This window comes from Zalophus californianus, chromosome 3 (assembly GCF_009762305.2).
Source record: "Zalophus californianus isolate mZalCal1 chromosome 3, mZalCal1.pri.v2, whole genome shotgun sequence".
Classification (NCBI taxonomy): Eukaryota; Metazoa; Chordata; class Mammalia; order Carnivora; family Otariidae; genus Zalophus; species Zalophus californianus.
In genome coordinates this window covers 66,794,321-66,817,672 of record NC_045597.1, presented here as the reverse complement: position 1 = coordinate 66,817,672, position 23,352 = coordinate 66,794,321, and the positions used below count along the sequence as shown (strand labels likewise).

At 33.1% G+C, this 23,352-nt stretch overlaps 1 protein-coding gene across 14 annotated transcripts in view; it reads left to right on the top strand.

Annotated features, from left to right (window-relative positions):
- NBEA (neurobeachin) overlaps nucleotides 1-23,352 on the top strand; it is a 680,715-nt gene that overhangs the window by 325,186 nt on the left and 332,177 nt on the right. For all 14 annotated transcript variants that reach the window (XM_027588285.2, XM_027588293.2, XM_027588287.2 and 11 more), the window contains one exon: nucleotides 7,636-7,697. In XM_027588285.2, the coding sequence (XP_027444086.1) occupies nucleotides 7,636-7,697 (62 nt within the window). The remainder of the gene's footprint in view (nucleotides 1-7,635; nucleotides 7,698-23,352) is intronic.

The following is a 23,352-nucleotide window of genomic DNA, read 5'->3' as shown; positions in this document are numbered from 1 at the left end:
GGGAGACGAACCATGAGAGACTGTGGACTCTGAGAAACAAACAGGGTTCTAGAGGGGAGGGGTGTGGGGGGATGGGTTAGCCTGGTGATAGGTATTAAAGAGGGCACGTACTGAATGGAGCACTGGGTGTTGTACACGAACAATGAATCATGGAACACTACATCAAAAACTAATGATGTAATGTATGGTGATTAACAAAATAATAAAAAATATTTCATGTGAGAATACCACTGATTTCTCACTTTTAAAAAGCTGTCACATTTTTAAAATTTTAATAAATGCCTACAATGCCATACTCAAAACCTTAGAGCTAAATGTGTCTTGTAACGTAGATACTTTGGGACTCAAGAAAGGTAATAGGTACCTATATGTGTTATTTCATAGAATCTTCACAGGAGTATGGGGTAGCTTGTTAATCAAACACCTCAATATGTCTTCAGTAATACATAGAGACATTCACACTAAGTAGAATAAAGATTATAAAGAGCTTCCTATTATTTAGGTGAAATGTTGCTGATAACTGAGTTTGTGACAATCTTACAAGAAAGCTTTTCTTTTTCAGAGCTTTTTGGATTTGAAATTATAAAGCATCACAGATACATATTTAAAATAATTTCCCCTGCAGTTTTAAAAATCTGTAGATGCATATGTGAGTATGTGTGCCTATGTATGCGTTCTCTCTCTTCCTCACACACATACACATATGCACATGTACCCACATGCCTTGCGATAAGTAGTTTTTATGGAAGACAGCCAAGCTCATTGATTTTATGTGTTGTGTGGCTGCTTTTGAACCTACAATGGCAGCATTGAGTAGTTGTGACAGAAAATTATGGCAGCTACCAAAGCCAAAATACTGTATCTGTGCCTTTACAGAAAAAGTTTGCTGACCCCTGATATATGTGATATGTCCAGAGACTTCAGTTTTGTTCTTATTCTAAAGACATTAAGACTGCCATAAGTTAACATAATGTAGCATAATAAAAAAAAAAAAAAGACTATAGAATATTGGAATACACAGATAAAAAAAAGACTGCCATAAGTTGGTGATAACTGAGTTTTTAACGAACTAGAGTAAATTGATGAATGAATGAACTCTCACTGTCTTTACAGTATTTGGGGGGTTTTTTCACTTAAAATTTATAATCTAAATATAATAATAAGCTGTAATGGTTTAATTACACTTAAGCTTTTTCTTAGAAAATGAACAATGTTATTTTAGTTTCTGTAAGGTAATATAATTGTTTCCATTTGTAGTGCAGTTTTAAATTAAAATCTCTGAACAAACATGTAGGCAAATCTTGAAATAGGAAAGTAGTACTATTACCTATGCAGATATTAATATTAGTTGTAGCAATAATAATATTCAGGCCATTATTATTTCAAAGGATGTTTAATAGTGATTTTTTGTTTGGTTTCAGTTTTTTTATTTTAAATTAGAAAGCCACACAAATTACTTGGTTTGCTAATTCTTGTTTTGACCTTAAGAAGTTCAGATGACTTAAACGGTAGAACTGAAAGTAGTTACATACAGGATTATACAGAGTGACACACAAGGAAACAAATTGCATATTGCAGATAAAAAAGTAAAAGGCTGGTAAAAAACAAACAAAGGAAATTGCTATTATGCTGATAGAGATGTGTAAGTATTGTAGAGGTCATAAAAGAGACACTTTGTGGTTATACACTGTATTTCAGAATGCTTCATAATGTTTTATAAAACTACATAGAACAGAGAATTTCAAAGAAATCCCCAGCTGTACACCACTGATACTAAAGCAAATGAAGCCTAGTGAGCCTGTACAGTTCCTTTCAAGGCCTGTTGTTCTAATTCAACATTTATTACTAAGATGAAACTATTTCAGTGCCACTTAATCTCTACGAATTTTGGAATTTAAGGAAGTTAAAATCATTAGAAAGTTATTTAAAAAGTAAGTAGTCCTGGGAAGACTTGATTTTTAAAATTCAAATTACCAGAATAGTCATGTCTGTTTGATGGAAAACTAACTTGTATATTTTATTGTGAGGAGAAATGGAAAAATGTAGATCTTAAAACTATTTGTAGGATTATTACTGGTAGTCTATCTGCTAATGGGGCTCTTAAAAAAATTACACAATTATATTTTCTTCAACAGCATGCTATCTGCCTGATTTGTTTATATCTGGTTTGTAAGAGTTACAGCATCTATACTTAAAAAAAACTCCTAAAGCTCAACATTAATTTTTTTGCCTATATTCCTAATTTCATCCAGAATGAAAGCCAGCACTCTCTTTCCACATGCCTTCTTCATTTGTTTTCTCTAGCTCAAGTAAAAAGTGTCATCATTCAGCACTGCTCCTTTACCCTATCGTTTAAGCTCATATTCTATTGTCTAAAAATATTGTATTGTTTCATTCCAAAATGGCTTTCACATCTTCCTCCATTTGCATTGCCACTGCCTTCAGCTCAGGCTTTCCTTATCTTGACTAGACTTTGCAGTTATGGATTTCATCCTATATACTGACAGAAAGGGATCTTTCCAAATAGATGGGATTATGTCTGCCCCCTGCTTAGAGTCCTTCAGTGGCTCCCTGTTTGCCACTAGGAATCCACACCATATATGGCCCTGCTTCCTGTCTCCCTCTCTCTTCATTTCCACTCCTTGCCTTCCATCCTCTGAACAACCCAACATAATATTCCAACCCTGTTTTACTAGCTATTTCATGTTTCTTTATACCTCTCATATTTCTGTTGCCTTAGATGACTTTCCCTTCTTTCTTTTTTTGCCCAGATGAGCTCAACAGCATCCAACTGATATATCACATACCCCTAAATTCTCCTCAGCAGAGTTGCTCACTACTTTCTGCGATTCTAACACTTTATGCTCTCTGTGTATCTCCTAGGATTCTATCTCATGGCTATTTGTTTACGAAAGCTGTGCCACTTTCCTCACTTCTTTTTATACTTAGTACCTGACATGGTATTTAGCACATTAGACATTACACTCAATAAATGCTTTTTGAATGAATTGGGGCTTATTCCCCAAAAATTACTCTTATTTTTTTCCTCTGTCACCTACAGAAGTTACTCAGTGATGATGGTCTCTAAGATTTATTCATTTAATTGGCATTTAATGAGAGTGTACTCAGAGCCCTGCCCTAGTCATAGATGTCTCTGAGTCTCCTCTCTTGGAAGAGGGCCCTTGCTGAAAGAAAATTCTGACACTGCTTAGAAGATGAGTCCCGCTTATGGGTGTGATTACTTTTTTTTTTTAAGATTTATTTATTTATTATTTATTTATTTGAGAGAGAGTGTGTGTGAGCAGGGGGACAGGCAGAGGGAGAGAGAGAATCCTCAAGCAGACTCTTCTGCTGAGCATGGGGCTGGAAACTGGGCTAGATCCAAGGACCCCTGGGATCATGACCTGACCAAAACCAAGAGGTGGCCACTTAACCAACTGAGCCACTCTGGCGCCCCATGCATGTGATTTCTTGCTTGGAGTATGATTTCTTGGTTGGACTATTATTCCTTGCTTATCACTGTAAGGCTTCACACCCTTTACCTCCCACTGTGAGGAACATCCTGCTAGGGATGCACTTTGCCTACACTATTTTAAAGCTGTGAAAGGCTTTTAACTTGATCAAATTCTACAGATACATAAAGTCAGACTCACAGATAGACTAAGAAGAGTCTGACAGCTCTGTAGTAAAACAGCATCACTGTACCTTGCAGTATTCCTTGTATTAAGAAAGATAGCTTTGGGGCGCCTGGGTGGCCCAGTTGGTTAAGCGACTGCCTTCAGCTCAGGTCATGATCCTGGAATCCCGAGGTGGAGTCCCACATCAGGCTCCCGGCTCAGCGGGGAGTCTGCTTCTCCCTCTGACCCTCCCCCCTCTCATGCTCTCTCTCTCTCTCATTCTCTCTCTCAAATAAATAAATAAAATCTTAAAAAAAAAAAAAGAAAGATAGCTTTGTCCCAAAGGTCAAACTTCTAACTTCATATTCATCTTACATTTTAGTGGGTTTTGGTGGGGTTTTGATTATTTTGTTGTTTATGGTGAGGAAGTGTCATTCTGAAAATAAAACTGACTTCTTACCCCTAGTAGGGGGGCACCTAAAAGACTGCCAGTGTTTGGGATGATGGTTTACTTGGTTCTATTCATTCTTTGCTTCTTGCATCTGGACCACCTCAAATTTGTCCATCTAATTAATCTTCTCAAGTGCTTGTATGTTAACCACTCAGTTAGCTGACCTTATCTTTCAACAGTGCTGTTCATAATATATTCAAAAACTCTTCCTAGATAGTTTTCTTCACTGTCGAATACCTCCTTTACATACGGGCCCCGTTTGCTCACATATTTATTGTCTTCACTCCAGGTGTTAATTTTATACTGGTAACCTGTATGGTATAAAGTATTGGATTAGTATTCCTAGTCAGAATGTTTATTTTGGTGAATGTATATATGCTGATGAAAATATTCTATTAACTGACCAATGCCTCTAACTAGATTTTTGATGGCGAGGCAAATGTGTACAGCTCCTTTGGGGGCTACTTCTCAGTTGACAGGGCGGGATAAGTGATAATGGAATAGGAATACTAAGGCTTAGCATCATTTCCCCCATTTTATAACTTGCAAATTCTTTCTCTTTCAAAAACATTTACAATTTTACCGCTTTCGATCTTTATCTTTGAATTTTATGATAGCCCTCATTCCCGCTTTCAAACACCACCTATTCTACTCATGCATCTCCCAAACAATAAAGGTCTTTCAGATTTTTCCTTTGTTCCCTTCTCCCTCTGTGCTTTTGCTAAAGATAGTGCTTTTTGTCCCCATGTCTGACCAACACATGCTACCTTCTCCAAGAAAACTCAAAATCATCCCAGTTGGAATTAACCATTATGACCTTTCTCATAGAGACATATTGCCATCCTATTCATATTTAATTATTTATATAGCTCTGCAGCAAACATCAAATGACCTTTCAAGTTAGGTGACTTGAATTCGGGTTCCAATTCTACCACTTACTGAATGATACCTCTTGACCTAGTCACTGACTCTTAATTTTTTCTATCATATGAGGTAATAATAACTAACTCAAAGAGTTATTAAGAGAACCAAATGAGATAGCATACATAAAAATGATTTGTAAATGAAAAAGCCCCAGGTAAATGCTAGATAATCTTAGATTTGAATTAAAACATGGAGCACATAGGAAGGTGTAGATAATGTCTTACCCATTACTATAAATTCCTCAGTGCTAACACTGTACTTTGCTTATATGAGTAGATGCCAAATGAGTTGATTTGATCATGAATTTCTTGCCAGATACAAAAAGGATAAAATCAACCTGTTTGAAATACACACTTATAAAATATTTGCCTTATGCTTATATAGCTTGAGTATTTATAGCATCACTAGATAAATGTGGCTTTCTTGAGCTTATGATTAAAGTTAATACAAAACCATGTTTATTGCTACATCTTAAACCTTCAGATATGGAGACTTCTTTATTTAGAAAGTGTGCAAGAATAGAATATCATCAGACATTGCTTGTATTTTTAGTATTTCTAATAAAAAACAGTGGAATTTGCGTACTTGTTTTAATAAATACTTTTGTTAACACCTAGAAATACTTCCAACCAAAGTGATTGTGTAATATTTGAAAGTTGATAAGTCTTCCAGAATTGCCCCTGCTTGTGTTCTCATTGTCAAGGTTAGATTTTTTTTTTCTTTTTAAGGAGAATCCATTAGTTCATTCTGTTTAAAACTAATTAGGCAAAACACACTAATAAAGGGGTGTGGATCTATGAAGTTGAAATCACAATGGCCATACTGTTTGCAAATTGCAATTTTGCTATCCTTGTTAATTGTTGTCATGTCTTTTGAACAAAACATTGATGGAACATTTGTTTATATTTTCTGTATGGTACAATTTGTAAAAATTATGAACATTCTTGTTACATAGGAGTTTTTTAGAAGTTCATTTAAAATATCAGTCAGAAATTAATGCAATTGCATGTTTTTCCTAATTTTTACTTTAAGTTGTTATGTATTTAAAAAATTCTAATACATGGAATAAATGTATGGTAATTCTTTATATAGTCATCCTTTATTTAGCCTGCAAGTCTAAAATCTAAATTGATATGGAGTACGAATCATAATTACGGTTCTTTTGCTGTGCATAGTCCTTTGGCCTTTTCCTTAGTTTTTCTTTGTCAGAATTTCAGATAGTTGAGTAGCCAACAGGTGATAAATGTCCCATTAATCTTTTTGACTCTCTAGCTCCTGAGCATGAGAATTGCTGATCAATTACAGCAATTGTCTCTTAAATGAGCTTTTCACATCTGCCTCTTATTTCATTAGTTAACTGTCTGCCCAAAGATCTGATAAGATGGAATACTAGTGCCTTTTTACAGCTTTTTCTGTCATGTGTACAATAAGGATAGGGTCGTTAGCAGGGTGGGCACAAAAGGGTATTTATCCACTACCTACAATAAATATACATGCTAGAGCCTAGAAGGCATTTGAGACTATTTATTGAAATCACCTTAAGAAGAAAAAACTGGTTTCACTTCAACTTTCCGTTTAGCAACAACTAATGTAAGACCATGGCATTTCTTGCTATCCAGTGCTTTTACTGATTACTTTTGTCCTCACTGAAAAGAAAAAACAAACATTAATTTTCTTAAAAAGTGAAAAATTTTAAAACTCTTTTTTACGTTAGTAAGCATCATGATTTTATACTCTCAACCCGAGATTGTTCTTAATCCTTAGTTACATCTTCCTCCATTGTTGGCACTTTAAGAAAAACTACCAACCATGATCTGCTTTCTTGCTTTCTTATTACATGTTATTCAGCAGTCATCCTTTAAATTGGGAAATGTCTTGATGAATAATTAAGGTTTAAACTGTTTATAGGAAGAATATTTTCTTATCTGTAGTATGGGTATAATAATAGTATGTAACGGAGTAGAAATAAGAATTAAATGACACTATGAATATAAGGCACTTAACACAGTGCCTAGCACACAGTAAGTGAACAGTGAGTAGTAGCCATTATTATGTACAAATTACAACATTTCATTCTTTTCTCTTCTGATGGCTGTTCAGAGACTTTGGAAACAGAACAGTGGAAGATTTTATAAACATTGTTTAACATATTAATTGTGTGTGAAATTCATTTTTTCATATTTTAAAAACATTTAACAACTGACAACCTATGGGGAGTTATTTATTTGTAAATTATTTTAATTTTGTTTTTTAGAAGAAAATTTAGGAAGATCTTCACTGATTATTGCTCCTTACTCCAGGAGACAATCACATAGGGAATGTAATTGGATTAAAAGTAGCTCTAACAAGCTCACCAATTCCAATAACTACCTTCCACTATTTATATATAAGAAATGCCTTGACCAAATAAATAACCCAAGCATAAAGTCAGTTTTTAGTATGTTTTCTACATCTTCTTGAATATCTGAATATTTTGAAATTAATGCCATAAAAAATATGTGTTAGTGAATGTTTCCATTTGTTTTATTTTAGGAGTTCTATTTTAAAGAAAGTTTTTGTAAATTAAAATTACATAATGAATTAACTTGGAATGATGATTTCTACCATGGTAATTTCATTTTGTTCAACCTTTCTTTGTTGCAGGCCTCGTTTGTATGAAATCTAGCACGTCTGTGGTTGAGCTTGTTATGCTGCTTTGTTCTCAGGTAGGAAATCTCTTTCACTGGATTACATTAAACTACATGAGGTTTTTTTTTTCTTGTCATTAGCAGTAGGATGCATGTGCATATATATATGTATATGTTTATATATTTTTAAAACTTCCATTTCTTATCCCATCGATGAAGAAAATAATTTAAGATATATTTTTATGCAGATGATCATACCATGTAAATATTGATTCAGTCTCCCTCTCCCTTCTTCCACTCTCTTTAGCTGTCTTATTCTTGCCCACCTTTCTATCCTTCTATTGTCCCCTATTTGCAAAAAATATATATATATCTCTATGTGTGTGTGCATATATGTATGTAAAATCTCTTATAGATCTTTTGATACCCTTCTTTACATTCTACCTTTTAAAAATGGTACAGTAGAATTTATAATTCTGACATTTATTATTACATGTTTTCTTCTATTAGATTACAGATAATGAAAACAAAGTCTTCTTCATGCAATAGCCGTGATATAAAATATAGCTCATTAGTGAGTGGTCTTTGATACAATACCTGGTTGCTTTCTTTTTTTAATGTAATTTGTATATTTCAGTGTAAATTCTAAAAATCTGCTTGTGCTGTTTATCTTTAATAATCAGATTATTTAAATAGAATTTGTAGTCGTTGGGTATTCTTTCTTCTTAGCAGTTACAAGAAACTAAAAATATATATATAACATTTTTCTGATAACTGAAATTAGGGACCCAGTGGTCTTTCTTCTTGCCAGCTCTGTCAAGTCCCCTAATGATCCTGATTTTCATATAAGTACTAAATATTTTGTAATGTGAGAACAAGAAAGACAGGTTATATATGTTTATAATAGGTAGTTATTACATTTATTCTTAGTTTCCTCAATAGAAAAATACATCTAAACTGTTTCTAGTTACTGACCTTGAGGTCTGCCCAAAGCCGCAGCTAACTCCCAAATAAACAATATGGCTTCAATTGATCCTTTAAAATATTAGCAAACACAAAACAACCAAAACTTACCTATTGATTTCCAGTCTTCAGGTTTACTTTCTTCAAGAATATATTCATAGGGAAACCATTAGGTCCATTCCCTCCTTTTCAGCCGGGAAGAATATGAAGAATATTAATAAGGAAGAAGTTAAAGAAAACAGCATCCCTGGCAGGAGTTCATCTGCAGGGCGTTTGAGAATTGTTACCTAATGCCAGAGTCCTGAGTTCAAGAGACATTCTGAGAGATCTGTTGGGCCTTTTAGGTTCTTGGTGATGTACATTTATTTAATAAAAAAAAATGCTTTTGTGGAGAAAAAATTCCTTCTTCTTTAGCTCAGGGTTTTACTGCAGTTCTGAGAAATAAAGAAGAATGTAGCATTAGGGTCTAGTGTCTTTGATGGCCTCATCATCTAATCATAGGTTTAACATTACTCATTTGCTGGCTCCAGGAATTCCTGCCATTAAGGGCCCTAGAGATGAAACTTTGCCTCAGATATTGATTGAAAGGAAGAGTGAGAAATTTCAGCACTCTATGCAGTGCACTTTCTTTCAGTGTTTCGGCAAAGCAATATTATAAACATGTCTCTCAGTTTGATTTTTAAGTTGAATTTTTTAAATAATTCAGAGTGTATTTAAATATACAGTAGTTATATAGTGGTTAATTGATTAAATATACCTCATTTAAGTGACTACAAAATGTACATTTGTAAAAAATAGTTCCAGTTGTTTTGCTATTTTGTTAAACCTGAAGTGTTGCTTTCCACAAAATATTTTTAAAGATATAACTGAGTAATAATCTTTCTTTAATACAGTTCAAGTGGGAGGAATTTATTATTCTACTGTGAAATTAGCTTATAAAACCACTTTTGACAATCATTAATTATTCCATGGTTATATAAAATCTTGGTTTTACGGACCCACAAAAAAATACACATGCCTTTAAAATTTCTTAAAATAATCTGTCATTTTTCTCTACCGCTCAAATTCAAGATGATCTATATCCTATTTTCATCCATTAGCAGGACAACCGTAGCAGTAGCAGACTTCTGATAAAGAAAAATAAATAAAGTTAATGATGCTGTGGAGCTTGCTTGGCCTAGCACTCTCCAAAGCTGGGTTCTCTTGTACAGGCCTTAATGCATCTCTTGGACAATGGAGCCGATCCCAGGAGAATTAGCAAAGTTTGTAGGGCTGTCTGTGCCAAGGCACAAGGCAATCCTGAGGAATCCTTAAAGCTACAGAGTTCTGAGTTGTCCTTTTGTTTTATTGTACAGTCAGCTTCTTGTAAATATTTATAGCTCTATGTTGTTATGATTTATTATAATATTTTGATTATATTATGTTATTAAAATTCCAATGTAAATGGAATTTTCCAGTTTATTTATTTACTTAAAATGTGTTTTTCTTTTTCCAAATTTAAATAAACTATTGAAGGATGAAATTTTGTTTGGAGAGACTAGGTAGCTAGGGGTTGAAAATGAAAAAAAATGCAACTTTTCTCTTAATATTTGTTTTTCTTTCATTTGCTACAATACATTAGATGCTTTTATTTTTATGCTTTTCATTTCGGAAATTTCATGTTAACGACTATTATTAAGGATATCAGTTTTTCTTCCCTTCTTATCTGAGCTCCTGAATAAACTTACTATTGCCACTGGTTTGTGTGCAAAATATGGTCTAAATTTACATGAGATCATATTACAAGTGTCTGAAGGTACTTGTCAAGGATAATTCATTTCATATGGACAGCCTTTTAAACTCCAAGGGACATGCCATCCAGTCTACCCCCCAGTGGAATTTTAGGTCTCTGTAGAGAACATATTTTAAGTTTTAAGAAGCTATTAGCATTATCATTATATTGCATTTATTGCTCCAGAAATACCCAAAATATTTTTACTGTATTTTGGATACTTTTCTTCTCCATGCAGATCTTAAGACACAAAAGTAAATCTTAAGAATTAACTATTAATTCTTCTTCCATTTAAATTTGTATTAAACTTGTACTTAGTATCTTTTTAAAAAAATGGTTTCTTGTCATTTGGATGTAAAATGAACAGAAATAAAGTAAAATTAGTAAAATAATTAATATATACTGTTTTAACAAAATCATTGCTTAATCAGTTAAGTGCAGGGTCTCCTACAGAGTTCTTCACGTATCACAGGTCTGATACTTTCTTCTGTCAACCTTTTTTTTCTTTTTTTTATGTTTTGCAATCAGATTTGGTTGAGGTGCTTTATGTCATTCTATATGTGTGCCTTATTTTTCCATTACATTATTCTGAGTGTATTATGTTCTTTGATGAATAGCAGATTTAGTTTTCAAGTAAACTTTTTAGGTACTATAATAGTTTCTAATTATTTCCAGATTTTTTTTTTTTAGGAAGTCTCCATCAGAGGTACTCCAGGAAAAATTGAGTGATGTTATCCCACAGGATTTCTTTAAGTTTTCCTAAGTAAAGCTTAGCAGATGTCACTTGGATTTTTCTGTGCCTTATCTGTCAATAGAAAATGTTTTATAAATTGAGAAACTTTTATGTAAAACGTAATGTCTCTCAATATTCAAGTACTTTCTGACTTGAAGTACTGATTAAGCAAAAGGTATGCTTAATAAATCATTTTTATTCTCATTGGAAACCCCAAAATGTATAAGTAACATAAAATAGAAGTCAGCCTTCCAAGTGTCTTTAGGATTTGTGTATGAAGTTACTAACATGAATTATTTTGTGGTTTTGTTTGTTTTTCTAAATACTTCATATACTTAAGTAAAAAGGACTTTATTGACTTCACTGATGTAATCAAGGCTCTGACCCAGGACTTCTAAACACAGCACTTACAAAAGAACCACAACTGAAGAACAGTCTCCTTCTTCAAATGATTTGGACTTTGAACTTTTAAATTTTTCATTTGTTCTCCAATTTGATAGTTTATTCAGATGGTACAAAGGAAAAAGCCATACTTTTCTTCTAACTATAATAAACCAAAAGAGGGAGGTAAAAAAAAAAAAAAAAAAACATAGATGAATATGGAGACCTAGTAATGCATACTCATTCATGAGTACCAAGTATTGAAAAAAATTTGGATGTGTATAGTGAGATTATAAGTGTAAGAAAACTAGAGATGGACTAGACTTTTTAAAAGCATCTTTGGAAATATGAAATCCTAGTTATCTGATGAAATTATGTCACATTTATTTAGTGACTGCTCTTTTATATTAGCATTGCGATGGTTATTGAAGATTTATTGATAACGTTCTTTCATTTCTAAAAGGAGTCTGGTGTTATCTGTGAAACTTTCCTGTTACATAGCTGAATTTGAAATCAATGACCAAAAAAATGTGACATGATATTTTAAGTTGAATATAATCAGATACTACATATGGATCAAAAAATTGGTCCTATGAAGCAACAATAAGACTTTTGTGGGAAGCTTTATTGAGATAGACGAAAGATGGACCCATTGCAGTTAATGGACTTTCCACACAGCGTAAGCAAGGAAGAAGATTCAGGCTGGGGAAACTGAGCAAAGGTCTGGAGAGAAACAAACCTGTGACATAGGTAGAGTAGTGTCTAGATTCATTTAAAGCACACCAGAAATTACGTAACCATGCAATATATTTATTTGAGTTTAATTTGTGATGTGGGAAGTTAACTCATTTCCAGGCAGTATATGAAACAATATTTCCTTGGGGGTATTTTTTAATATAAATATTGTAGTATGTTAATAGCATAGAATTGAGGTTGATAACAAATTTCTAACTTGTGATTAGCATTGGTTAGTTCCTGGTGTTTGTTTTCACAAGTTCTGCCTCTGTTTTTAGAAGTAATAAAGCCACTGTTTCATTCCTGAATATCTAATAAATCCCTGCCTTTTTCTCTGGACAATGCCTGACCCCAACTTTTATCTCTGGTATAATGTCATCTCAAAGTTAAAGGGGCACATTAGGCATTTAAAGTTTTTTGGAATTGTTATGAATATATCATCTTTCTTACCATAAAGGTTGTAATATGTCTTAAATATAAATAGAAGTTTAGTAGGAAATGGAAAATATAGTGATGCATAAAGATTACTGTCATCTTGGGTTATAATAAAATTATTAGAAAATATGGAGAAAATATATAGTAAAAGTATAGACATTTTGAAGGAAAAAGAAAGACCATATAAGTATGAAATAATCAGAAAATTTCCATTGTATGTGTCTTGGGGAGAATACCTACTGCACAATTGCAACAGGAGGGCAGACTCAACTATCTGTTTACCCAATTATTTATGACATCTCTCAATGAAAATTTAATCAAAAGATTTAAAGAACATACAATTCAAATTACTTTTGATTATTTCCATGTGGTCTTTCATTATTGATTTCTTTTATTTCAACTCCTAGAGAAGTTAGGGAGTATAATAAATTTTGAGTCAATCACTTTTATATTACAGAATATTTATTTTCTAAGCTACCTATACTATATGTGATACTCAAACATGATATAACACTTTCATCCTTGTATATTAATTAATTCATATCCAACCCCAATTGTAAACTGAAGAAAAATGATGATGAACAGGAAGTTCTGAGCTTATCTGTATGTAAATGGTAAAATATGAGAAACAATAGTCCTTTTCTCCTGTCTGAATTCTTATAATTTTACTAAAATTGAGACAAAAAGAAATCAGTAAGCCTTGGCCACCTGTAGAATAATCCTTAAGAGCTATAATTTCTGTAGCAGAGGAGAAAGAATGTAGCATATTCTGAGGTAAACCCATTTCCCTGGGTGACTGAGAGACCACCTCTCTGACCCAAAACCCCTTACCATACTTTGCCACAATATCCACCCCTTTGCTTTCTATTTTGGCATGTTTGTTTTCTGCCATGTCTATTTTTCTGTTTACATTATATAAATTCTTCAGGCATATTACCACAACTTTGAAAAATAACAAAAACAATGTGTATGCATTTCACAGCCCTACCACTATTATACATTTTCTTGCTTTTCGGTGTTGTTTTTTGTTTTGTTTTGTTTTTTTTACTTTCATCCTGTGTATATTTCAACATACTTTATTTTTAAAGCTATTGTGTGATTAGTAATTTTTGGTGTCCTCTTTTTCTTCCATTGTTTAAATAAGTGTAGACTCACAGTAAGTTGCAAAAATAGTGCATAGAGTTCCATGTGTCACAGCATTATTTTACTGTTTCACTGTTACATGCATTCATTTGTGTGAGTATATAGATCAAAGCAATTTCGTTCCTTATACTGATGTAACCACTACCATTACCAAAATATAGAATTGTTATTATTACCTCATATCTTCTCAATTATTTCCAAAATCTTTCTTTCATAAAGCTTTTCTCATTTATGATTATGTGGTTCTAATCACTCCATCATTCCCCTTAGCACTTGATGTACATATATTTATATAGTAAATATAGGTACCTGTTTACATGTTTTAATTGGATGCTCTTACATGTGACACAGGCATGATTGTCTTTGTCCATTTAATTGGAATTCCCTTTAGGATAAGCATCATGTCCAGTATTTCCTCTCTTTTGGAAGCATTCCATTCAGCCAGTGGAGAAAATTAGTTATGTATAGTGTCATCAGTATATTAATATTTGTGGAAAGTATTTTAAATTACAGAATATCTATTTCAAACTATTCAAAAGGAAAGACTTCTTAAGGATGATGCAGAGCCTTAAAGTCTTCCAAGGTTACTTTATGGATGTTATCCATTTCAGTTACACTACAAATTTCACCATAACAAAGTTCATTTTATTTTTCCATTCACCATTATGCCATGCACACCTAACAAACTGTCCAACACATAGTATATATATTTATTATTACTTATTAAGCTAATACGTGACTAAAGAGAAAACACAGTCCCCAGGATGATTTGATATACATACTTATATTTTGGTAAAACATATATAACATAAAGTGTGCTTTTCAGCCATTTTTAAGTGTGCATTTCAGTGGCATTAACTATATTCACAGTGCTGTGTAGCCATTACCATTATTTATTTCCAAGAATTTTCAACACCCCAAACAAAAACTCTGTACCCACTATGCAGTAATTCCCCATATCTCTTTCCCCCAGACTCTGGTACCTCTAATCCACTTTTTATCTCATTGATTTGCCTATTCTCAATATTTTATAGTGGAATTTTATTTGTCCTTTGTGTCTAGTTTATTTCACTCAACATAATGTTTTCAGGGTTCATCCATGTTATAACATGTATCAGAATTTCATTTTTTGATGGTTGAATGATGTTCCATTCTATGTACAGTACCCACATTTTGTTTATCCATTAATCTTTTGATGGACACATGGGTTGTTTACCCCATCTTACTGTTGTGAATAATGCTGCTATATTAGTATTGGTCTACAAGTATCTATTTGAGTTTCTATTTTCAGTTCTTTTAAGCATATACCTAGGAGTAGAATTGTTGAGGCACGTGATAATTCTGTTTAGCATTTTGAGAAACTTCCAATTTTCCATGATGGCAGCACATTTTACATTGGAATGTACAAGGGTTCCAATATCTCCATATCCGCTCCAACCCTTGTTATTTTCTCTTTTTTGTCGTTGTTGTTTTAATATGTTATTCTTGTTTTAATTATGGTCATCCTAGTGAGTGGGAAGTGGTATTTCATTGTGGTTTTGATTTTCATTTCCCTAGTGACTAATGATGTTGAGCATCTTTGCATGCATCTCTTGGCGAATTGTGTATCCTCTTTGGAGAAATGTCTATTCACATCCTTTTCCATTTTCTAATTGAGTTTTTTATTGTTGAGTTTTATGTGTTTTTTATTCTGGATATAAAATCCTTATCAAGTATATGATTTGCAAATATTTTCTCCTGTAGGTTATTTTCATTCTCTTTATAGTGATTTTTGACACACAAAATTTTATGTTTCAGTGATGTCCAGTTTGTTTATTTTTGTTGTTATTGTTGCTTATACTTTTGGTATCATATTTTTTAACCCATGGCCAAATCCGAGGTCATGCAAATTTTCCACTGTATTTTCTTCTAATAGTTTTAGTTCCTAAATTTGGGTTTTTTATCCATTTGAGTTGCTTTTTATATATGATGTGAGGAGGGATCTAAATTCATTCTTTTGGATGTGGATATCCAGTTTTCCCAGCACCATTTGTTGAAGAGACCATTCTCTTTCCATTGAATGGTCTTGGTACCCGTGTTGAAAATCATTTAAGCGTATATGCCCAAGATGATATCTAATTCAAGAGTAGTTCCTGTACACTAAAAGAAAAACAACTTTAGAATAGTAGAAGGTTAAATAAAATTTGCCCTTACCTCATATTTTCATTACCCAGGAGTGATAACAATTGATCATTGAATGAATATTCTTTCAAACTACATTTCTACATGTAAATGCAAAGTTATTTCTTTTATTATTAGTATAAGCAGAAATTGTTCTTATAGCAGCAATTGTTTACCAATTGCTTTCCCAATTGGTACTCTAGAGCAGCATTGTCTGAAAAAATGAAACGTTGAGTCATGTACAATTGGAATTTTCTAATTACCACATTTAAAAAGGTAAAAATGAAACAGGTGAAATTAATTTTAATAATATATTTTGTTTAACCTAAGTATCACTTCAACATGTGATCAATATAAAAATAATTGAGATTTTATATGCCTGTTTTTTATACTAAGTCTTTCAAATTGGATAGATGTGTGTGAAGACAAACACACACACTTGTGGACTCTTTTATTGTTTTAAATTGGTTTGATGACCTTGTTACTAGCCTATATTAATTATAATGACAAGCAAAATTTTACTCACAAGTAACAGTTACTTGAGGGAACCAACTTTACAAGTCATTGTTCAGAAGTCCAAACACCACACAAGTTTATCAATCATTTAAAATTAATCAGGTATACACTTTATATTTAGACCCCATATCAATTCCTACTAGCTGCATTTCAAGTACTTGTAATAGCCACATGTGAGTAATAGTTGCTATCTTGGTCACCACAGCTCTCCCTTTCATATATGAATATCTGTGCTTTTCTTTGTTTAATATTAATATAGTCCCAAAGTAGAACAAGCTGTTCCAGGATCCCAGAATACTGTAGGTGTCCAAGCAAAAATCAGCTAATTAATTGTGCGTCAAAGATTCTTGCAGTGGGCTAAAAATGATGAGATCTAAGTTTCTACAACACTAACATTCTTATACTGGCTTATACACCTATTGCTACATGATTATTCATGAGTAAATATAAAATATTTAATATAACTGTACATAATTCTGCTTTATGCCAACGAAGCACACCAAGGTCTTAGCATTCAGGATTTAACACTGAAAGTTTCTTCTGTTCATAAGTGGTAACATAGATAACTGGAATAGTGTGATTTATTATTTTACCATGGCATGAATTGAAATCATGTGTGCTACAAATTCAGCATGTGGCAATGAATTAGCCTAAGCAGCAACAAAGCATCAACAGCTCAAAGCAGCATGGTTGTTTTTTATTTATTCTTGAAAATAAGGCAGTTTTTATAATGATCTTTTGTTGTGGGATATAGTATAAGTCTAGGTGGTAGTCTCAAAACATGACTAAGTACAAAGGCCTTAGGGTGTACATCTTGAGAATTATCAAATGTCTATTGTATCATTAGGTTATATATGAACAGTGTTTGAGAAGCTATTCTTGCATAGCTTGGTAATACCCAGCACTTTTATGCCATAGTTGAATACAGTCTGGAGCTCTTATGCTAATGGTATAATTTCCTTTATATTTTACCATATACTTTTCTGAAGTTATAATGTTTTGAGAATTAATCTACTGATACACTAATTCTTAGCTCTAGAAAAATATGACACTCAAAGATCATCAAAAAAGTGATATTAACGGTACAGTGCAACTTAAGAGAAAATAGTAGTACATCAGTCATGACTCAGACATGTGGTAAGCTCTCAGGAAATGAATTTTGTTGAACAAAAGTAAATACCTTTTTCATGATAATTCATGGAAATTAAAGAAAGACAGTCCTTGTTCTTTCATTGATTGCAGACCAGTATAGGATTTTGTTTTATTGTCAAGTTTTAAAAGTTATTGTTCTATCAAACTGATGTTCTTCAAAACCACATTAGCACTAAATCTTAAACTGCATATTTAAATGTATTAAACCCTAATATTTTTTTAAAGATTTTATTTATTTGACAGAAAGAGACACAGCGAGAGAGGGAACACAAACAGGGGGAGTGGGAGAGGGAGAAGCAGGCCTCCCGCCGAGCAGGGAGCCCGATGTGGGGCTCGATCCCATGACCCTGAGATCATGGCCTGAGCTGAAGGCAGATGCCCAATGACTGAGCCACCCAGGTGCCCCAAACCCTAATATTTTAAATGTTGCATATTTGTTTTTAGTTTTTAATTTAAATTTTTATTTTTTTTAATTAAAAAGGCACAAATCAAAGTTTATTTTTAAAAATCCTATTCTCAGGGTACCTGATGGCTCAGTTGGTTAAGCATCTGCCTTCAGCTCAGGTCATGATCCCAGGGTCCTGGAATGGAGCCCCGCTTTGGGCTTCCTGCTCAGCAGGGAGTCTGCTTCTCCCTCTCCCTCTGCAGCTCCCCCTGCTTGTGCTCTCGCTTTCTCTGTCAAATAAATAAATAAAACCTTCAAAAAAAATTAAAAAAAAAATCCTATCCTAGCTTTTACTGTTTTCCTACCTAAAGAGAAAATATGAAATATTTCCTCTATTTTTATATTTAATAAAGGTTTCATTTCTTGATGTTTTTCTGATCATTTCCAGTAGCAGATGTCTTCTTACCAAGGAAGAAGTATCCTCAATTTGTTTATTATATATATTCACAGTTATAGAAAAAACTGTTTAAAAAATATCTCGTAAAACAACCTAGATTATTTTTCATTAGAAATACAAGTATATGTGTGTATATATATGTATACACATATACATATATATACATATATACACACACATAAGAATATTTGTAATAAAAAGTTGTGTTAAAAGTATTTACATAATTTAGTGATCTCTTAGGATCCAGGGAAACCTTTTTATATGATACACCAACTTTTAGTAACCAACTAGATGTATTTCCATATTACCTAATGGTTTTTCTGTGGTTGACATTCATATCAATAATCTCCCTAAGATTAATTATTCACTTCTTATATCCACTTTTACCTATAATGCTTTTAGTAAGATCACAAAAATAAGCAATGAAAATGAAAACAAATGATACACTGAATACTTGCATGTTTATTTTCATTAGTTTATTTTTGTATACATTGAAAACATGACTTATGTCTGGTTTTCTCTATATATAGTATATTTTTACTTCAGTCCTTATACTTACTAATTTCTCTAACTTACTGCAGAGAATTAATAAGCATGCCAGTTATAATGAACATTCACTAGAAAAATTTTTGAGGCACTTGCCAACTTTTAATGGCCATTAATGATAAGTAGACATTAAGGATATAGCAAGTAAAAAATCAGTTCTGGAGTTCCTGAAGACAAGGTCTCAATTTAACCTCTCTTTTTTACCTTGAAATATTTTCTATATTTTCAAAGATTTTGAGATGGATTGAGTCTTTAAGGACATTAAGTTGGTTTACCTAATTGTATACAAAGCCAAAGGGAATGAGAAATATGCATTGAGCTGAAATAGATGGGAAAAAAAAATTATGTCCTGTGTCTGAGATTTCTACTAGGTCATCTAACTACCATGAAGTGATTATTGAAGAGAACATAGGGATTTCATTGTCATCCTTCTGGAACCTATTTGTCTTCAAAGTGTTTAGTTTCAAAGGATCCTTAACTTGATATCCAATTCTCTGAAAAAATCCTTCATCTTGAGGAAATTTTATGCATCCAAACAGAAGAGTTAAAAAATTATGACAAAACTGTCTAAAGACTGGGCAGATCTCTGCAGGCACTCAAACCCAGTTTAGTATGTTTCCCATGAAGACAAAAATTTGATGCCTACTTTTAATTTACACCTTCTCTTTTTTTTCAGTAGTTGAATGAGTGCATGTCTGTGTGCGTGTGTGTGTGCATGTGTGTGTTTTCTTAAATGGCAGAAGATGTTCTGGAATGATTTGTAGACACAATTTTAAAGTACACTTTTTTCCCTGTCATTGCCAAAAGATTGTCTTCGTGACAATAAGTTATTATCCCTTTTGTACATTCTCATGTATCCATTTCCCTTGTTTTAAGTAATTTCTCTAAGTCTGCATGTCAGAGAGAATTGTTAGAAAGCTAAGATAGTGATTAAAGTATCTTCCCTGTCCAGCTATATCTCATTTATCAACTCTCAACGTAGTTTATATGTCCGTAACCACAACACTTAGTTCCTTTCTATGCTAAGTACTTTTCTTGTCATTCTTTCAATATTTTACCTAATTATTCTTTAGAAACTCATAGAATCGGTTACATAGTAATGTACATTTAAGAAACACTTTTTGGTGTGTCTGGGTGGCTGAGACAGTTAAGTGTCCAACTCTTGGTTTTGGCTCAGGTCATGATCTCAGGGCCATGAGATTGAGCCCCTCATCAGACTTCTTGCTCAGCGTGGAGTCTGCCTGGGATTCTCTATCCCTCTTCCTCTCTCTCTCTCTCAATTTCTTTCTCTCTCTCTCAATAAATAAATCTTTAACAAAACCCACTTTTTGAAATGCAAAATCAAATGTGCATCAACATAAAGGTATATGATCATCGCCTAGCATCATTCGTTACTCACATTTTTTTACAGTCACTATAAGTTAACACTTTCAGTCTTACAAAAATACCATTTGTGGGAATGAAATGCCGTGTCAGTTGAAAAGGACCTTTGTAATGGTGTTATTTTAGAGATGTGGATACTTCAATGATTATGGTGTAAATTATGATGTAATTATGATGCAATAATATACTATTTTACAGACTAGTAGAAGGAAATTTAAATAATTGAACAACTTGAAGGAAAATATATACATCACCTCATGATTAAATTACTCTCTGCTTGCAAGTTAAGCACTTTGAGGTTTTTATGTGTGCAGTCTTGTTCTAAGAGGAAGATGACCTAAGTCAGTGGTTGTCAACACTGACTTTACATCAAAATAATTTGGGAACCTTTAGAATACCAATGCCTGGGCCCTATCCTTAGAGATTATTCTGTTATGATTGGTACTTTTTAACAACTCCCCTGTTGATTCTTTTGTTCAACCAGATTGAGAACCATAAATTTAAGTGATACCCTTGATTTGGGAGGATTAAATTCAGTTCAACAACAAAAATACATTGATTTTGTACAGTATGCCAGACACTTGCTACTTAGTAGGTATGCACAGTTAAATAAAACAAGATTCCTCCTGGGACGCCTGGGTGGCTCAGTTGATTAAGCGTCTGCCCTGGGCTCAGCTCATGACCCCAGTGTCCTGGGATCGAGTCCCGCATCAGGCTCCTTGCTCAGCAGGGACCCTGCTTCTCCCTCTGCCTGTGCACGCTCTCTCTCTCTCTGACAAATAAATAAATAAAATCTTAAAAAAAAAAAAACAAGATCCTTCCTTTCATTAACGAATTTATGATGTAGTGGGGAGACGTGTGTGAGTAAATCACTACAAAATATAAGTAATTATATTTCAGATGGAATATTTTCTGATTAACAAAAGTATTAATCATTGAGAAAATAATGATCTAGGATTGATCCCATTTCGCATTTCCAAGGTTTTAAAATAATCATTTATTTTTACACACTTTAAGATTTATTGCTTTGTCAGGGCACCTGGATGGTTCAGTCAGTTAAGCTTCTGCCTTCAGCTCAGGTCATGATCCCAGGATCCTGGGATCAAGTCCTGTGCCAGGCTTCCTGATCAGTGGGGAGCCTGCTTCTCCCTCTCCCTCCACCCCTCACCCCACTCACTGCTTGTGCTCTCTCTCTGTCTCAAATAAATAAATAAAACCTTAAGAAAAAGGTTTATTGTTTTGCCAACATAAACTATTGTTACAAGTTATGCTTTTCCTATAGGATACTTTTTCCTTCACATTCCAGTTTTTTCTTTGCACTTCTATGTTTTTGTTTACTATTCAGTACTGGGTACCATATTTTACTGAGTTTGGAATTTTAAAATGAAGTTGCCCAAATAATTATTGGTGCTTTTACAACTGTCATTCAGAAATTATTAAATAAGCTTTAAAAATACATTCAATCCTGACATTTTCTGAGAGGGAAAATATACTTCATCTTGTGAGGAATATTTGTTATCCTCTTTTCTCTCTCTCATTTAGTTTTCTTTTTAAGTGGTTGAAAGAAAAAATTCTGTGTTTTCCTCATTGCCTGTGGAATCTGTTTGTTTAAAATTCACCAAAACCAGGAGAGACTGAAGTCTCATGCTAAATTCCAGACAACCACTGATGCAAACATGTTTAAAATTTCTAGTTTTAGTACTATTTGTATGGCTTAGGTCATTACTTCTCCAACTCTTCTATTGAAGCAGCCCCTTGGGATGCAGCATAGTTGGGAGGAGTGGAAAGGGTAGCATAACTGTACCCTATGCAACCCACTGGAAGCACAAACATTATATGTTCTTCTGTTTTAGAATTCATATTCATATTATTCCTATATTACTCATAATTTTGAATTAAATTACTTGACTTTTTTTTCCCCTCAGATGCCAGAGAGATTACTGTGTATATCCTGGGACTTAGTTTATCTCCTGCCTCGGACTTTTATATTTCCTACCACAATCTGGAAATTGAAAACCTTAAACCCTCTTAAAGAAAGACAATTGGTAACATTTTTGTGACCTCACAAATTGTTAATATTAGTTAATATGGTTAACAGAAATTGACTTGATAAATTGAAATTATGTAAATTGGTTATGATAGTTACTGAGGAATTTTGAAAGCCTTTAGAAGTTGAATTATACTCTTCTAACATTGGATGGAATCCACTTTGACCCTTACTTAGGTCAAAGCCTGCAGAATTACTCTTTATTCCCATTCATAACATGTTAATGTATGACCCAGTAGTCTTCTACAGTAGGGAAGAAAATACTCAAATTTGGCTAGCAAATAACTAATAGACCCTAGAAAAAAGATAATAGGGAATATAGTATTTCTTAAATTTTATTCATAGGATTTTTTTTCTTTGTTTTCCATCCAATGTCACTAAACTAATAGAATTGACCTCTCATTGCCTTAATGCTGTAGTATAGTCATTGTAGAAATTAGATCATTTATTTCTTCTGGCCCATTAGTTACTATAAATGAATAAAATGTGGCTCCTCCTTCAAAGATGCAGTACCTAAGATCTAATCGTATAAGGTGCACATAAAACATATAAAGAGTAAATTGGGGTTTAGAGACATACAGAAAAATACTTTTAAGCTAGCTAGTGTTGAACTCCATATTGGAAATTTGGTATCTCAGTTTATGTTGTTTTAAAATTGTGTCACATAACTATATGGTATCTACTTACATCTGAGGGAAGAAAAGCAGGATAATCAGAAGTGACAGAAGAGCAAGATAGAGCCTATTATGTGAGCTCTGAATTAGGTAAGAATTTTGAGAAAAGAGCAACTCTCCCTTCAGCCTTTCTGAGGAAGAAGTTGAACTCAAATAACAAAGCCTGTCAATAGCATTACATTGTCATCAAACAAACTCGGGAATTATATTGCCTGCTTATAAAATATAAAAACAACTCTGACATCAAAAATA